The sequence below is a fragment of the Lepidochelys olivacea genome (assembly GCF_965140295.1).
Source record: "Lepidochelys olivacea isolate rLepOli2 genome assembly, chromosome: 1".
Classification (NCBI taxonomy): Eukaryota; Metazoa; Chordata; order Testudines; family Cheloniidae; genus Lepidochelys; species Lepidochelys olivacea.
The window spans coordinates 307244714-307263295 of NC_140411.1; the positions used below are offsets into that span (position 1 = coordinate 307244714).

General features: G+C 40.5%; 1 protein-coding gene across 4 annotated transcripts in view; it reads left to right on the forward strand.

Moving 5' to 3' along the window:
- Window positions 1–18582, forward strand: part of ST7 (suppression of tumorigenicity 7) — a gene marked incomplete at its 5' end in the record, with an annotated part of 234365 nt that overhangs the window by 159640 nt on the left and 56143 nt on the right. For all 4 annotated transcript variants that reach the window (XM_084624973.1, XM_084624974.1, XM_084624975.1 and 1 more), the window contains one exon: window positions 14530–14644. In XM_084624973.1, coding sequence (XP_084481099.1) covers window positions 14530–14644 — 115 coding nt within the window. The remainder of the gene's footprint in view (window positions 1–14529; window positions 14645–18582) is intronic.

Genomic DNA, 18582 nt, shown 5'->3' on the forward strand with positions numbered 1-18582 from the left:
TATCACTAAGGCTGCGAGTCTGTCAGAGAGGTCACAGAAGTCACGGATTCTGTGATTTTCCATTACCTCTGTGACATCTGCAGCAGCAGCAGTTTGGGGGTGTGGGAGGGGGCTTGGGGCTAAGGGCAGGGTGATGGGGGGTTTGGGGCAGTGCTTACCTTGGGGTGGGGGGCTCCCCAGCTCCTGCTGACATGGCCCTGCAGCTCCTTGGCAGAGGGGCCGGGGGCTCTGGGCGCTGCCTGTGCCTGCAGGCCCTGCCCCTGCAGCTCCCATTGGCTGTGGTTCCCAGTCAACGGGAGCTGTGCAGCCAGCACTTGTGGCAGGAGCAGTGCATGGAGCCCCCTGGCCCCTCCGCCACTTAGGAGCTGCAGGGACACATGGAGCCAGGTAGGGAGCCTCCAAAACCTGCCTAACACCCTCCTCCACCTCCGCACCAGCGGGGGTCCCGGGCCACCTCCCTCAGCACTCATGGTGCCCCGGACCGCCCCCCCTCAGAGTACCCACTGCTCCCCGCCCAAGTTTTAGTTAGGGGTATGTAGTAAAAGTCATGGACAGGTCATGGGCTGTGAATTTTTGTTTATTTCCTGTGACCTGTCCATGACTTTTACTAAAAATACCCATGACTAAAATGTAGCCTTACTTATCACTTGAGATTCAGACCTCCTGTCTTTATAGCCAAAGCAAAGGTTCTCCCCGCCTCACCCCCCCGGAAGTTGTCTCCTCCCCCTCTTGTTAGATTGATAGCTTTGTTTACCTAATATGTTAATAGACTGTCATTGTCTCTGCCTGATGACTAAGCTGGTCAGAGAAGCAAATATACATTCCTTTGTCTAGGGCAGACCTGTTTACCAATTCCCCCTGACATGCCTGGCTTAAACACATTTTAGTCATCATTACAGCATATATTCATAACTCTTAATACACATTGCATACATCCTTCATGCAAGAGTATTAATGATCAATCAAGTGTATTAGTTTTCTAGTGACATATTACATGACACCTTTTAGATATAGATTATAACCATAGTGAGCTGGGGTACAGTGAAATGGTACGCCAGCTGAAACTTATTACCTGATCCATTGAGCCCCTTGCCTTCTAGCACTGGAATGCTCTAGGGGTCGCAGCCACCTGTAATGTTGATGATTTGTAACATTTATGTAATAACTGTACAATGCAACTATTAACACCCACTACGCCCACCGTCCAAGATTTACCATATAGTCAGTCAGAATGAGGAGACTAGTGAAAGATATTGAGATGAATGAAATGACTTTCAGAATTTGAGGAGATATGATGTAATATTGGCTGCTGAAGAAATAATGCAAAATATGAACCAAAATACCTTGTTTCTAACAAATTTAGAGACAAAGGAATTTTCTCCCTTCCATTTCCACAGTTTATTTCATGAGCATATCAGAAATGCAATACTTTAGGCACTGGTGTATATAAACTTTTTGTTGATAGATAAGACTGGCAAAGTATTTGCATATCCACCCTTGTTCTCACATGGATTAGGAAGAAGTATAGAAAATATATTGATATTTGTCAACATATCTTACATAAGAACAGCCATACTGGGTCAGATCAATGGTCCATCTAGCCCAGTATCCTGTCTTCTGACCGTGGTCAATGCCAGGTGCTTCAGAGGGAATAAACAGAACAGATAATCATCAAGTGATCCATCCCCTGTCACCCATTCTCAGCTTCTGGCAAACAGAGGTTAGAGACACTTCAGAGCATAGTTTTGCATCCCTGCCCATCCTGGCTAATAACCAGTGATGGACCTATCCTCCATGAACTTATCTAGTTCTTTTTTGAACCCTGTTATCGTCTTGGCCTTCACAACACCCTCTGGGAAGGAATCCCACAGGCTGACTATGCATTGTGTGAAGAAATACTTCCTTTCGTTTGTTTTAAACCTGCTGCCTATTAATTTCATTTGGTGACCCCTAGCTCTTGTGTTATGTGAAGGAGTAAATAACACTTCCTTATTTACTTTCTCCACACCAGTCATGATTTTATAGACCTCTATCATATCCCCCCTTAGTCGTCTCTTTTCCAAGCTGAAAAGTCCCAGTTTTATTAATCTCTCCTCATATGGAAGCCGTTCCATACCCCTAATCATTTTTGTTGCCCTTTTCTGAACCTTTTCCAATTCCAATATATCTTTTTTGAGATGGGGCAACCACATCTGCACGCTGTATTCAAGGCGTGGGCGTACCATGGATTTATATAGAGGCAATATGATATTTTCTGTCTTATTATCTATCCCGTTCCTAATGATTCCCAACATTCTGTTAAGCTTTTTTGAGGGCTGCTGCACATCGAGTGGATGTTTTCAGAGAATTATCCATAGTGAGTCCAAGATCTCTTTCTTGAGTGGTAACAGATAAGTTAGACCGCATTTTATATGTATAGTTTGGATTATGTTTTCCAACGTGCATTACTTTGTATTTATCAACATTGTTTTTTTTTCAATTTTTCAATTTTTTTTAAACATAGATGTTTCAGTTTTATACATATGAAGAAGTTATTTGATTGTTGTTATGGACTATATCATCATCTCCGTTTATGATCCGATTCATATGGTAATATTATTGTGTCATAGACTAAACTGAAGAGCTTGAATTATGTTTTCGATGATGATATGCTGCTTTAATCTGGTACACATAGCTGAGTTGACTTTATCAGAATTACCAAGTAACACATAATTTGTATGGAAGAAGTATATGTAGGTGTTGCTTTTATTTAGACATCTGCTGATAATTAATGATTTATTATGATTCTGAACCAGAAACCAGAAGCCTGTCATTTTTCTAGACACACTGTGCTCAATTCTCATCTCATGTAGGCCAGTGTACATATGGAATAACTCCACCGCAGTCAATTGAGCTACTCCAAATTTATTGCAATCTGTGTAAAATATGGCCAAATATGTATAGAGTGGATGAGAGATCTTACCAGCCATAATGAAGGCCACAGTCTGAAACCTTGGTTTTATTTGTTGTGCTGCTTGAGTAAAGAAGATTTAAGCATGAGTGTTTTGAGAGATTTAGTTTGGTTTGGCAAGCACAGAGATGATTATGTCTGATCCTCTTCAGTGTCCCAGGCTGTGGCCATGCCTAGAAAGACTTTTAAAATCTCGTCGAAAAGCCAGTCCAGAAACACACATGTTGGACAATTCAAGAAATCCTTTCATGTCAACTATTTTGCACTGAAGCAGTTTCTTTTCTTTGCTCAGTCTCTTACCCTGAAATGAATATGCTGGTTTTGGACTGCAGTCTTGTCTGTAATCAGAACACTTAGGGGTGAGCAAAGCAGTTATATACTGGGTGATGGATACAGGAGTAGTGATCACCAGCATTATTGACTTAGAAAAGTGGATCAATATAGTGAGGTGGATCATCTCCTTTGAGTGGGTCACTGACATTAATTAAAAATTGATTAAATTTTAGGACATACCATGTAGGAAACTGAATGGGCTAATTTTGCTAAATTAATTCAAGCATTCTAGGATGGAGCTGGAGAATATTTGGACCTTGGTAAAAACTTTCACTGGAGGATAATTTATGATCATTTAAAGTAAAACAACAGCTTTAAGGAGGGGGAATCATATAGAAGTCATGCCAGGGACTAGCAGGCTGAAGCAAACAAAGTGACTGGCCCAAACGAACCAAGGGCTGTACAATGAGTCCTCTTTAAGAGACAAAACAAAACAAAACCTCCCCAACAGGACATGTCTGTTCCATTCCTTCTGATGTCAGCACTGACCCTCCCCAGAGGTTTTGCTTTATGGCCTTAATGCAAGTAATGGGGTTTGGCCTGTTTCAGGGTTCTGGAGTTAGCATGGCTCCTCCACAGGGATTTTTGCAACACAGTTCTTACCCTCCCCTCCACCCAACTCCCAGATTAAAAGAGTACATCAGAGGAAAAAAAGGCCATGGTTTCACAGCTCTTGTAGCTCCCTGAAAATCTCTCCCTTTTCTGAGGGAAAGGAGCTTCTTAAATCCCTTCCCAAGCTCTGAATTTCCTGCAGCACTGGGAAATACAAACCCATGAGTGCTGAGGGAAGAGGGGAGATCCAGAGCCCTCTGCACTTGGAGCTCTGATCTCACAACCCGAGTGGGGACAGCAGTCTGAGACTTCCTCACAAACCCCAAAAGACCCCCCGAGACCTCTTCTGCCACCTCAGTGACTGTGACAGAAACATTGAAATGGGAAGGTGCTGGCCCTGGAGATTATCTTTATTAGCCTTAAGAGGCTGGTACATCCCATTACAGTGAAATTTTCTAATTTAATCTCGACTTTGGACCTGCTGCTTCAAAATAGACTGAATATGGTAATGTGAATGTTGTTGTATGAGAAAGTGTGTAGAGTGGCCACCAGTAGGGATGGTTTTGGTTAAAAATAAGATTCCCTCTGTACCTTCACCCAAATCTGGAAATGCACACAAACCAACATTATTTTTAAGGTTCTAAAATATTTGTATGAGCTTTTTTTCACTTGGGGACCAGACCTAGCAGCTGGGAGTTCAGCAGTTTTGAAAATCTTGGTCACGGTAATTTCATTTGAGTTTTCACACTTCTGGAAAGATGCAGCATGTGTGTGTGTGTGTGTATATATATATATATGTGTTTAAGTGTGCACTTAGAGTATTAAGTATGCACTTTTCAATGCATGTCTGTAGGTATCAATCAGCCTTAAGGATTTAAAGTGGCTTAAGTTCCTAGAAAGGTGCATGTCAAATGTGTGTGATTAGCCGTTTTAAATGCTTAGACTGCCCTACATAGTTAAGGTGGTTCTAAAGGTTATGTCATCTGAAGGCTTTGAAGTGGCACCATGCCATATCCCAAAGTATTTAATGCCATGGATAGGTTGGGAGGGGTATTTTCTTTGATCTCTGACATTAGCCATGTTTTTGTGAGTGTTTCTGCTGGTGTACCCTCAGCACTGGTGTGACACACTTTTGCTGATAGACATGAGCTGCATTTGTTAGCCTTTGAACTGCCCTTTTCTTACAATTAAAGGCTCAATACACTGAAGTGTTGAGCACTCTCAGCTGCCATTGGAGTGTTCGGTATCTTGTAGTATCAAGGGGAGCAAATAGAGTTATAGTTATTGATAAAGGCAGCATGATCCCTATCAGCTTAAGAACATAACCTTAATTGCTGCTTGCAAGTGTAGCCACTGCCTGCCTCTCCCACACAGTTATGGGAAGGAACTTGTGAGTGAAATTCTTTGGCCCATGTTATTCAGGATGTCAGATTAAATGGCATAACTAGATCATCATAATTAGGTCAGACTAGATGGTCAAAACTACACTGATTTCATTGAGGTCAGAATTTCACCCTATGAATCTATGAATTCCAGGTACATGATTGCCATAAAAACCATAGCATTTACCAGGATCTACTGCAAAGTGGTATCTGTGATACCTAATTCCTATTTTAAGTAGAGGAAAGTACTATGATATAACAAATGGTAAATGCTGATTTTAAGGTTAAGATAATAGATTTCTAGTAATATAAAAAATTATAAGATACTATTTATCACTTAACTGAAGCTGTCTAAAATAGTTCAAATTCTACTCTCCAACACTCAGAAAAGTAAAAAAGTTCACTGAATGCTATCTAAGTTCACCATTAGTGTCTTTAATGTTAGGCATGCTGAAAGTTGTTTTATCCAGGTCGCTACAACAAGTGATTGCCCTTTTTGCACTTGTTGAAAATGTGTGTTTGTCCAGCAGAAGATTGTATTTCTAAAGAGTTTTCTTGTAGCATCTACTACCAAGGTGTGTGTGTGAGTGTGTGTGTGTATAAATAAAATCTGCCTAGCATATAAGGAGTCATATAAGGAGTCTTCATTAATGATCTGGAGGATGGTGTGGATTGCACCCTCAGCAAGTTTGCAGATGACATTAAACTGGGAGGGGAGGTAAATACACTGAAGGGTAGAGATAGGATACAGAGGGACCTAGACAAATTAGAGGTTTGGGCCAAAAGAAATCTGATGAGGTTCAGCAAGGACAAGTGCAGAGTCCTGTACTTAGGAAAAAAGAATCCCATGTACCGCTACAGACTAGGGACCAAATGGCTAGGCAGCAGTTCTGCAGAAAAGAACCTAGGGGTTACAGTGGACAAGAAGCTGGATATGAGTCAACAGTGTGCTGTTGCTGCCAAGAAGACCAATGGCATTTTGGGGTGTATAAGTAGGGCCATTGCAAGCAGATCGAGGGACGTGATCGTTCCCCTCTATTCAACATTGATGAGGCCTCATCTGGAGTACTGTGTCCAGTTTTGGGCCCCACACTACAAGAAGGATGTGAAAAAATTGGAAAGAGTCCAGCGGAAGGCAACAAAAATGATTAGGGGACTGGAACACATGACTTATGAGGAGAGGCTGAGGGAACTTGGATTGTTTAGTCTGTGGAAGAGAAGAATGAGGGGGGATTTGATAGCTGCTTTCAACTACCTGAAAGGGGTTCCAAAGAGGATGGATCTAGACTGTTCTCAGTGGTAGCAGATGACGGAACAAGGAGTAATGGTCTCAAGTTGCAGTGGGGGAGGTTTAGGCTGGATTTTAGGGAAAACTTTTTCACTAGGAGGCTGGTGAAGCACTGGAATGCATTACCTAGAGAAGTGGTGGAATCTCCTTCCTTTGAGGTTTTTAAGGTCAGGCTTGACAAAGCCCTGGCTGGGATGATTTAGTTGGGGATTGGTCCTGCTTTGAGCAGGGGGTTGGACTAGATGACCTCCTGAGGTCCCTTCCAACCCTGACATTCTATGATTCTATGATCACAAAAAGATGCATAACGGATAAGCCCTATGGCTTCCACCATAGTCTTCTGTTAAGAGGATCCCCAGTCTCCTAGAGCTTGTGTGCATCTTCATTCTTACACTCCTCTGTCCGTTTTCTTAAACTTCTGCAGATGGGGATTGTGGAGATCATTTATTTGTGCTGTTCCATGTCTCTAGAACTTCCTAGCCTTTTGTGAGCCAGTACGTTATTTCCTCTCTTTTAAATTTCAGTGTAAAATCTTCCTCTCTTTTCTATCATTTAACTGACTTTCTCTGAAAAGTACTTGGTATGCTGTGGATAAAGCATAGTCTAATGTATTTGGGAGGAAGGGATGTTGAGGGTAGTGATAAATGACTCTGCTTTCATGCTTTGTAATGTTACTAATCATTGGTGGAAAAAACACTTCATTGTTATAAGTTATTTTCTGTTATTCTATTTGTCGCTCTTGTATGAAGGTGCGATTCAAAAATATTAAACATACATCTGGTACAATTTGGCTTCCACTGGTTTTATGCAATATATCCCTTTAAAACTTATTTTTATTCTTTAAAAGTGTGAATTTTTCGCACTGATCCACAAGACAGTGTCTAGACTATGGCATTTTTGTAATTATATTTTTAAAAGGGCACAGATCAAACTCTGAAAGGTTTGAACAGCCTTTTTAAGCCTCCAGGTTAGCTAAGAAAGGACATAATGGCTGAAAGTTCAAAGACAGTTCTACAGAGGTCTCAAATACAATGACTTTATTCCTCTGTTGTATAGTTTGAGATTGTAATTGTTAACCTTGAGCCACACACACAATACAATACAATACCCTATACATAAATACACCTCTACCCTGATATAACTGATATAACGCGACCTGATATAACATGAATTTGGATATAACGCGGTAAAGCAGTGCTCCAGGGGGCGGGGCTGCGTGCTCCGGTGAATCAAAGCAAGTTCAATATAATGCGGTTTCACCTATAACGCAGTAAGATTTTTTGGCTCCTGAGGACAGAGTTATATCAGGGTAGAGGTGTATAATGTTACATGATCGGACTTGGCAATAGCCAGGAAATGGAGAAATTGCAGTGGGGGAGGTTTAGATTGGATATTAGGAAAAACTTTTTCACTAAGAGGGTGGTGAAACACTGGAATGCGTTACCTAGGGAGGTGGTAGAATCTCCTTCCTTAGAGGTTTTTAAGGTCAGGCTTGACAAAGCCCTGGCTGGGATGATTTAACTGGGAATTGGTCCTGCTTTGAGCAGGGGGTTGGACTAGATGACCTTCTGGGGTCCCTTCCAACCCTGATATTCTATGATTCTATGATTCTATGAAATGAAGCTGAAATTCCACATTTAATCCATCCCATAATCTCCCTCCTAAATACTGGGGTCTTTAAAGTGGTGGTTGACTTTCTCAGAACCAATAAGGCAGGGCAGGTGACAGGAGACTGTTATTTCAGATACCATTGCTAGTAACAGCATTACTAGGAGCTGGGATGGATGGAATTTCAAGTTTTCTTTTAAGGTAACTGCATTTTTTTTCAGTTTAAGCCAAAACCTTAAAATTATTTTAGCATTCATGAATATGCTTAATTGAACACAGTGCTCTAAATGTGTTTTTGTTTGTTTGTTTCATTGGGAGCATATACATATAAACAACAAATAATAATGGAATATAGTTCATTATAAAATATATATATATACATGTACATCGATGGTGCAGATAGAGGCTTATGAGAATAAATCTGTCAACACCAAGTTATATACAAGATCATTTATCCACTTCCATGTTCCCCTGAGTCCCAAGGACTAGATGTAGGGCACATACTGTAACTTAAAACTGATTTCTGCATGAATAATGTATCATTGCTAATTGATGTATGGGGATAATATCATCACAGGGAGAAAATTGGACACAAAATCTAGGGCTGCATTCCTTGAGAACATTTAAAAATTATATCTAAATGTAGAAAAATTGATGAGTGAAATATTCTGAGGGAAGGCTGTCCGCCTTCCATAAACCACCCTTGTAGAGATAAAACTCGTTCTTTATCCAATAAATCAAGAGGGGATTTCCATGCACAGAAAAGCATTTTTTTATGAATCAACACCCTAGCACATCCATCACAGAAATCACTGAACCTACACCCTGCAATATGACTTGGGGTAAGTCCGGAAATCTGACTCTAAAGCATAATGAGAAGACATGCAGTAATTTAAGATTTGTTTCCAGAATTCTTCTCAGTTTGTAGTCCTAAAGTACTAATTACATATTTAAGATATTTTAAAATAAGTATTAATTATCTGGTAGTGGTAATATTTACATATAGTTACAGTATAGGTAATGAACATCCTAATAAAAACCTATTTCACTTTCTACACACGCATACAAATCAAATATAACATGGATTAATTACATTATCCAATCCTAATTTTATCACTAGAAGATGCTTTTGACTAGTTTAAATTCAAAAGAAAATCCCAAATTAGCTACTGTTACTACATTATGTATATGTTTATACCATAAAATGGCCCATCTTAACATTTTAGTTTAGACATATTGGGCCTCATACCTCGGTGGAGCTGGGCCCATTTGCACCATCTGAGGATCCAACCCATTCTGTTGTACTAAGGAACTGAGGGTGTTACATAGAAATTGTTAGCTTGCCCTGATCAGTGTTCAAGAAGCTGCATTGACTTTAATAAGAGCTTTTTGGTTGCTAGAGATACATAAGGGGAAGACTCCTTGTTAAAGCTTGATGCATGTTTTACGGGAGTCTAGTCAATACCTTGGTAGAAGAGGTAACAGTACTTCTGTTTTTTCCCTGGAGGTGAGGTGGTGCAGTGGTTGCCAGTAAAGAAGAAGCATTTATCTTGTCATAGCATGAATCTTTTAAAAGGGAGATTAGGGAAGAGAGTTGAAAAATAGTAAACTGGATAATTTGATAAATGGAGATATGTGATATCACTTAAAAATAAATCTTCTGATTTAGGGCTAGACCTGTGTCTGTTAGTCACAGCCCAGAGTAAGCATGTAAGCAACAGGGAGCCACGCTGGCCAGGGGCAGGGGAGTATTCTGCCTCTGTGACCATGCTGTACAGAGGGAACTTGGCCAATATTTCATCCCTTTATGGTCTTCAGCCCACTGCCCCTTGGAAACTGCTCCCACCCTGTAGTTGGCATGAGGGAGGAGGGGACAGGACCTCCTTACTGCCCCTCAGACCAATACAGAATTTGGCCTTTGGTGAGCAGGACTGGTTTTAGAGGTGGGTGAACAGGGAGATAGTTCTGGACATCAACTTCTGGGGAGGTGCCACACTGCTGTGCCGCGTGGCCTTGTTTTTCCTGTCTTCTCTGGTGATTGGTTGTCTGTTTGTATTGCTCGGCCGCTGAGAGTGGGGAGGGGCGCTGAAAATGTTTTCAACCCTGGCTGGCAAAACACCTAGAGCCGGCCCTGCTAGTGAGCATCTAGCAGTATTGTATTTCAACCTGTAGCAAGGTTTCTATTCCATGCTGTTCATTAAAGGCACACTTTAATTGCTGACCTATCTTTATAATGTTTCCATCAGGGTGGTTTTACTTTCTGGCATTCATACTGTGACTGAAAAGAATTTAAAATAAAAGAGCAATAACCTGCAACTTACTGTGAAACTCACATAATAAGTGAACACGATATCTAGCAAAGCATGTTCTCTGGTTTGTTTGCAGTGAACCTTGGAGTAAGTTGAGTGGCTAATTGTACAGGTTTTTATTTTTGTAGCTGCTGCATAAATTGATTTCATGATAACTGTTTTGCACTTCTTCACCTAAGGCCTTTCCTTGAGGGAATGTGTGTTAACACAGTCAATTTGTAGGTCTAGCAGTCCAGACAGTGCCCTTTACTATGTTGCTGTATGATGCAAGGTTTTCTCACTGCAACAGAACCTAATTTAAAAAAAAAAAATCAATGATTGATGTTAACAAGAAGTAAAGTGAACCACAACAAGGAGAATGTTACTGGACATAGTACATCTATAATTGGCTGCAACTCTTCATTTTGTTCACTAACAAAGAGACAGCTAGTCTAATAACCATTATTCAGTCTCAGGGAACTGGGGTGATCACTCTTAATTCTTCAGAAGGGTATGTTTTTAGTAACATGCTCTGTGTGAGCTTTACGTCATTATTTACTTAGGGCTAGATTCTGCCATCCTTACTCCAGTTGAGTAGTACCTTATGCAGTGAAATACCCAGTTGTGAGTTAGGGAGACGGTTTCCGGCCCTCGCATTTTACTAGTTATATTTCTTTGTGGCAGACAGGAAAAACGTAAAAGATTTCTGTGGCAGGTGACTGAGGAGAATTGTAACTGCACCTTACATCACTCAGGTTTTTAGACCATAGCCTTTTTGACAGTAGCCACTTCCTTCTAGCACCTTACAGGGCAGGAATGATAAATTATAACTCCTTTCACTCTTGACTACATACTGACTGTTACTTCAGTCCTCACTCTACCTTTTCTGAATTGAGTTTCCTTATCTCTGGAGGAGCTGTGTATTAATTCCCCACTAACAGCCACTTAAACCAATCCAGGCTGTTTTAAGTAATGCAAAAGCTATTAAAAATAACAAGAAAATCACAAATAAAATAAACTTGATGTGGAACTTGAACTTGAACACAACTAGACTAAACACTGCAGAAAGCCGCCTTAGGACCACATGCGTAAAGGCTCTAGATGTGGACTCTCAATGCCCTCACTCTTTTGTATAATGGAAGGATTGATCTGTTTTTCATCACAGTGCTGCTTCATTCTATCTATATCCAGGTCCATCATTGCTAGGACAAGGTTAGATAAAGTTATTGTTCTTGTTCTGCACAAATTAAAGTCTCGCCCAAATTAATGATATTTGCAAATTACTGTGCACTTTTCAAACTTGAACTTTAAAAAGTTATTAGTATCAAAATGAGTGACATCCACTCTGAATTTAACAACTGCAACTACATCCTTCTGAGGTTTACCCACAATCAGAATACAGTGTCAGTCTCTAGTATATATTTTAAACACTGAAAAATGGAATCCCCTTTTGTATTAAAATGTCTATCCCCCTTTATTGGAATCTATTATTAATTCATACAATTTTAGAAGTGTCTTTCTTTCTAATGTGCAGTAGCTATCAGGTGTAATAATGAAAAATCGTGTGCAGTTCTAACCTTTCCATCAATTTTAAAAAAGATTTTAAAAGTACCCACTGTAAATATTACTTTTGAAAAATCCCAACACTGAATTTCATTATATATATATTTTACCCTGTCTGTAACTGGTAGAAGCAGTTAAAAATCACAAAGGGGATGAGAAACAAGTCCGGTAGAATCTAATCTGAATCCTTGACTGAAAACACTGATTATCTGAAATTGGACCTGAAATTTTTTTTTCTGATGAGCAACAGTTGTATTGAGAACTCTTTTGTACATCAAGACCCCCACTTATCCAGATAAACCAAGGCCTCTTGCTCAATTTGGAAAAATGTAATCAGTAATCAAACAAGGAGATTTATGCAATCTGCCCAGTTTTGTTCTTGTTTTCCTCAGGATCAACTCCTGATGTTGAAACTGTAGGAGTTTTACTACCATAGCTCAGAGTTTATTACCCTCTATGGATTACCCCTCATAAATCCAATGAGCTCATTAAATACCTGTATCTGTGATTGTGACTCTCTAACCAAAAGTTCATGTGATCACAGTTGTACAAATATCAACAAACAAAACACTGCCCTCTTCACCTTCTGTATAATCCTCAAACCGTAGCAAGGACAGTGCAGTACAGAGGGCCAGGACAGTGCCGGTTTACCACTTCACTCCCACTTAATCCTCAAATTTTTAGGTAGTTTATACGTGGCCCTCTACACAGGGGTGAATTTCATCCTGTGAGCTTGGCACTTCTGTTTGTCTATTAGCAGCCTTTTGCTGAACAGAGTTAATTCCCTGTTCCACATGTTCCAGACTTTTTCATACTCTTTCACCATTTTGCTTATGGACTGGTATATTTTTGCTTGTATTGCCGATTTGGGAGTTTATAATTAGTTGTCTCTTTCCAGTTCCTTTAATTATATTTTCAAAGGAGGATTGATTCATTTCCTCAGATTTTTCAGACATGGTTTATAGTTTTTACTGTGTTTTCCCATTTGTAGTTTGGGCTTACTTCACATCACCTCAGTAGTATTTCTATTCTTAGGCCCCTATGGAGAAAAATGTTAACATTCATCTGCAAATTTCTGATGTTTATTTATAATTAACTTAGTTTGGTTTCCCAACAAGTGTATAATGGGCATCAGTGTCTTAGTACCTTGTATCATACATTTAATATATTACAAATTACTGGTACAGAACCTTCCTGTAGAACTCCTGAGAGCCTCTCCATCAACTGGAGTTTGAGCCTTGGCTCCAGATAAACGTCACTCAGTGCAGAACTAGGGGGCAGAGGGATGCAAAGGTGGATGGACATCATCTTTACATCCCCCAACCCTGGAGCTGGAAGTGGGCCAGTTCAGTTCTGGTACACATTCAAGCATCTTCAGAGCTGCTCTACCTTACACTTGGCTTCCATCGCCCCGCAAGAAACCCTTTCAGGAGATGGGGATCAATGGAAAATACACCTATCATACCCTGTACTTTGGGGAGCAATGGGATTAAAAAGGGCTGGCTTTAGGCCAGTTAGAGAGCCTACCATGCTGAGGCTTTGCACCAGCACAAGACAACCACAGTGAGGGCACAAATCCCTTAATACGACAATTTTTAGAATATCACTTTGACATTAAAAAAATGACACCACTTTAATTGGTTCATTTTCTAACTGAGCAATAAAATAGAGAAATTAATTTGCACTGAAGTTCCTAAGAGATGTGGAGTCAGATGGCAAGCAGAATAAAGGATGTTATTTATTTATCAAATTCAGTTGGCTGGTAGACAGTTGGTACTACACACAGCAGAATTTGGCCAGCATTCTGACAATCTCTGATCTTCCTAAAGGACTGATTCATCAGACCAGTCCACTTCAGTCACAATTTAGCACCCACTAAAATAAAGCCTGAGCCTCTTTCCTATACAAGGTGTCATTCCATTTGTTATAAGATATGGATTCTTAAGCCATGGTAGTGTTAGATTAGTATGAAGGCCTTATCTAATTTCTACTTTGGGTCAAGCATTTTTGAACCTGGATTGGCCAAAAAGATGTTGAACTGCCATTGTTAGTACTATGCACAATTCTGTTGAGATATATATAAGATATATATGCTGCTAAATAATAGTAATAATAAACAACTATGAAGCATAGCAGAGGTGTAGGTCTTTCTTATTTTATTATACTTTGATTTTTTTCGATGTATTTTCTTTGTTTTCCCCCATATCCATCAGGGGGAGTTAATACTAAAATATACAATTTACTGAGCTGAAGGGGCTTGTTTAATTTAATCTTCTTCTACAATAGAATAATACTCCCTCACTTTTTAAAAAGGCAACAAGTAAATTGAAAGGGAGTTGTATATTCAGACAACCCTCTTCTTGAACTAATTAAACCATATGCAAGGCATGTTGTTTCCAAGGTTCTTGATCCAAATGGGAATCTTTCCAATGGCATTAGAGGACATTGTATGAGGCCCAAGAGCAGTAGGGCTGAACGATTTTAATTAGACATTTCAGTAAATTTTGAATGAAAATCCGCATTCCATGTTAATAGTCTAACCCTTTTTTTTATTACTGTTTTTAGTTAATGAAGGAGTTTCCTCTGCTAAGCATGTTCAACATCCACGAAAACCTGCTAGAAGCTCTGTTGGAGTTACAAGCATATGCAGATGTTCAGGCAGTTTTAGCAAAATATGATGGTAAGTCCAACTACGTGTATGTATACATATTGTGTACACACACACCCACCTATGTGACATGAACACTGATATGTTTGCAAAGTAAAATGTTCAAAAGTTAGGAAATGCCAGAATTTAAGTTGCTTATGCACCTTTAATTGGGATCCCTTGTGTATATGCTTTATGATACAGTTTTCAATTACATGATCACATACCATATTTTCCACAGGACCCCTGTGTCATTCAGAGCACAGGTAGAACAGTGCTCTCTTAAATAAGCAGTTCTTCAATATGTTGTTTTCTCCTGTTTGTTCAATGTGTGACCCCAGGCCTTATTTACTGCAGACTATTCAAAGCTCGCTTTGAAAACAGAATTAATAATTTCCCCATATATGTTCCTTGGTGTTCATTACTACAGTATCTGAGTGCTTCACAAGCATGAATTAATTTATCTTTCCATCACTTCTGTGAGATGAGGGAGTGGCATAATCCCCATTTTAGAGACAGCACGCTGAAGCACAGAGGGATTAAGGTAATTAAATATCCACTACTTTTGGGTACCCAATCTGAAACATCTAGAACCTGATTTTTCAGCGTACATCATGTTACATAACACTTTCTATGTTCAAAGCACACCTCCCATTGTCTTCAGTTGCAGCTGTGAGTGCTCAGCACTTCTGCAAATCAGACCCCAGCATGTCAAGTCAGGCACCCAGAAAATGAAGAACACAGTTAGTGAGTACGTGTAAAAAGTTTGGTTTAAGTGACTTGCACAGCACCTCACAGGCATTCTGGGGCAGAGGCAGGGAAAGAATCCAGTTTTCCAGGGCAGCATTCAACTGCCTTAACAATGAGACAGTTCATCCTCTTCATGCAGTCCCCTGCCTCATTCACTACATGCCTTCCAGTTAAAGGAAGGATGCTCCAATGGTTGGGGCATTAGCCTAGGACTTGGGGCAGTCAGGTTCAATTCCCTGCTCCACCACAGGCTTCCTGTGTGACCTTGGGAAGTCATTTAATCTCTCTGTGTCTCAGTTCCCATCTATAAAATGGAGATAAATGCACTTCTCTACCTCACTGGGACATTTTGAGGGTAAATGCATAAAAGATTTTCAGGTGCTCAGATACTACAGTGGTGGGGGCCATATAATAATGATAATAATAATAATTAATCATACTACACACCTTCCAGCATCTGCACCAAATGAAGCAGGGATCCCACAGACAACAGTCTCCTTTACTACACAACCCTGAGTCATCTCCAGAGCAGGTCCAATCTGTGCACTGAATGGAAAAAGTAGCATGTGATCATATAATTAAAGACTGTGTCATAGTGGATGTGCCCAAGGGGCCCAAATTCTAGCATCTCATGAGTGCTTCTGAGTGCTTGACTTTGCAACCTTAGAGACATTTTGTATGTAATTTCTTAAGTTTTTAAAAAATAAAACTGAAAAAACAAAAATTCCATCCTGTGACCTCATATTGACTCTCACATGACTCAACCTGGTTGGAACCTTAGACTACCACACAGATCTACTACACAGTCTTCTGTGTGGACCAGCACTAGAGGGTGATGAGACACACTTTGCCAGTGGGTTTCACAGATATTTGCTAACAGCATAAGAATGCTGAGACTCAAGAGTCTTGGGTTCGATTCCTGTCTTGGCAGGGGAGTGTTCTGTATTGGGTACAGAGCCTTTTACTTGTTCTCCCCAAATGTGCCTCCTTCTGCTCCATCCCCTTCGACATATCTCTGTTCCAGTCATGTCTCTTCCTCAGCCCTGACTCCTCATCCCACTCCCATTCTTCTTGCCTACCCAGCCTGTCTTCACTCCTCAGATTTCTTATTCCAGTCCCAGTCTCCTTGCTAGTCAGTACCAACCTCTCCTCCGAGCTCTTTATCTGATATGTTTCTCCCTTCCCAATCCCCATTAACCCCCAGTCCTCGTCTCCCTGCACAGGCTCTCAGTATCCCATCACTCCCTCCCTGGCTTCTTATCTCATTCTCTCCCCTCCCAGACCTTTTGTCGCTGTCTCTTTGCCCAGCCATTCTCAGTTCTCCCTCTACCCTATACCATTGTCAGATCTGCTTCACCACACACACTTTTCCCTAGTCTCAGTCTCCCTAGTTTAATAGTCCCTCAATCTCCTTGTCCAATCTCAAAGTTTCCCCCTCCAGCCAGCTGGCTCCCAGTTCCCCACCATTTCTCTCACCAGCTCCCAGTCCCGACCCGCAGCTCCCAGTCCCAGACTTCTTTCCCAACCAGTCCCAGCCTCCCTTCTTACCCCCGCTCTCTGGCTCCAAGTTCCACCCTTTCCAAACTCCCAATCCCCTTCTCCTTGCCCAGCCAATCCCATTTTCTCGCCTCCACAATTTTCAGGCTCACCAGACTTCTTATCACAATCTGTTCCTTTCCCTCTTCCCTGGTCTGGCTTTTGTCCCCTCTGCATTCAAATCAGATAGCTTCCTCTGCCATTCTATTTGGGCAGGGGGGTCATTGGGAGCATAGGAGGAACAAGCTCCCTGCTCCCCAGTTCCAGTGCTCAGACTCACCCAGTTTTCATGTAGCCACTGTGAGGAGATGCAGCATGCTCAGGCATTCTGCAGTCTGGTCATATGTCGGAGCTATGAGGGGATGGAGCATACTCAGTTGCTCTGTGGAGATGTGGCTTGTGCTGTCTGGTTAGCACTAGGAGCTGTGAGAGGCTCAAATATGCTCACTGGGGATGGAACATTTGAAGAGTTTAGCTGCTGTAATTGAAGAAGACTCTACTGAGCATGTGCAAACAATGAGTTTTCAAAGGTTTATAACCTTGGTGAATTTTCACAGAAGCCACAAAAGTCACATCTGTGACACAAAGGTAGGCTTAGAAGGATTATATTTTTATCAGTAATTGTCAATTTCACTGTACACACACAGAGTGACAAAAAATAACAATCCAAATGGACAGATGGACAAAGTAAGAAAAATGCTGCTTGAGAACTGAATAGAGTTTGATTTAAGGATATTTACACTGCATATTTTGACATGTGATGTTGACAATTTGCAGGTTAACAGTCATGAAGCTTTAGCTCTTTGAATCTCAATGTCTGCTGTCATTAAATAATTATTGTCTGACCCTCTCCCTCCCAATGTCCCACAACTGTGGAAATGTAAATTGATAAAAATAATGAAAAATGCTCAAAACCCAAAATGTTGCACAACTGTGAAAATTGAAATCAACTCAAATTGAAAAAATAATGCTTAAAAATAAACATTGATATTCTCTGTCCAAATTATAAAAAAATAAAAATGGAATTCTGCCACGCCTAAACAAAGGCCCCCCTCCTGCCAAATGTCCCTGCTCTATAGCATGGAGGCACTAAAGCTCTTCAAAGCAAAGGCTGTCTGAGGCAGACACCCAACTTGTAAAATTTCAGCCCAAACACTTAACTTTTGGCAAAGTTATAAGCCACTCAAAATAGGCTCTTATCATGGGAGGTGTCCGGCAACCATAATAAATAGGCGGCACTACCAGCCCTGACTAGAATATGTGTGTTTTCAATACTTAATCACCATCTTGCAGTAGAATCACTGTAAGCAGCAGTGCTCAGAATGTCCCACCACTCTTTGAATGTCACACCACTGCACATCTAGTAGAACTAATTACCCTGGGAGAGGTTTTTATTGGGTAGAATTTGGTTGGGAGCAGCGCAGTGGAAAAGAAACATCTACCAAAATTATAACCTGTTTACTCAAAGGTCTTTCTTTTGCTTTCCCCTTTCAGTAATTCCTATCACTTAAATATAGACCCTCCTGTGTTCTGTTTTGATAAGTTCAGAGGAAAACACAGACATAAATGTACTCTGAAATACAATACCGTATTGCCCCATTACCATGGTATCTCAGCACCTTATACTCTTTAATGTATATGAGTAACCTTGTGGATTTTAAAGTACTTAGAAGAGTTGAGCTTGA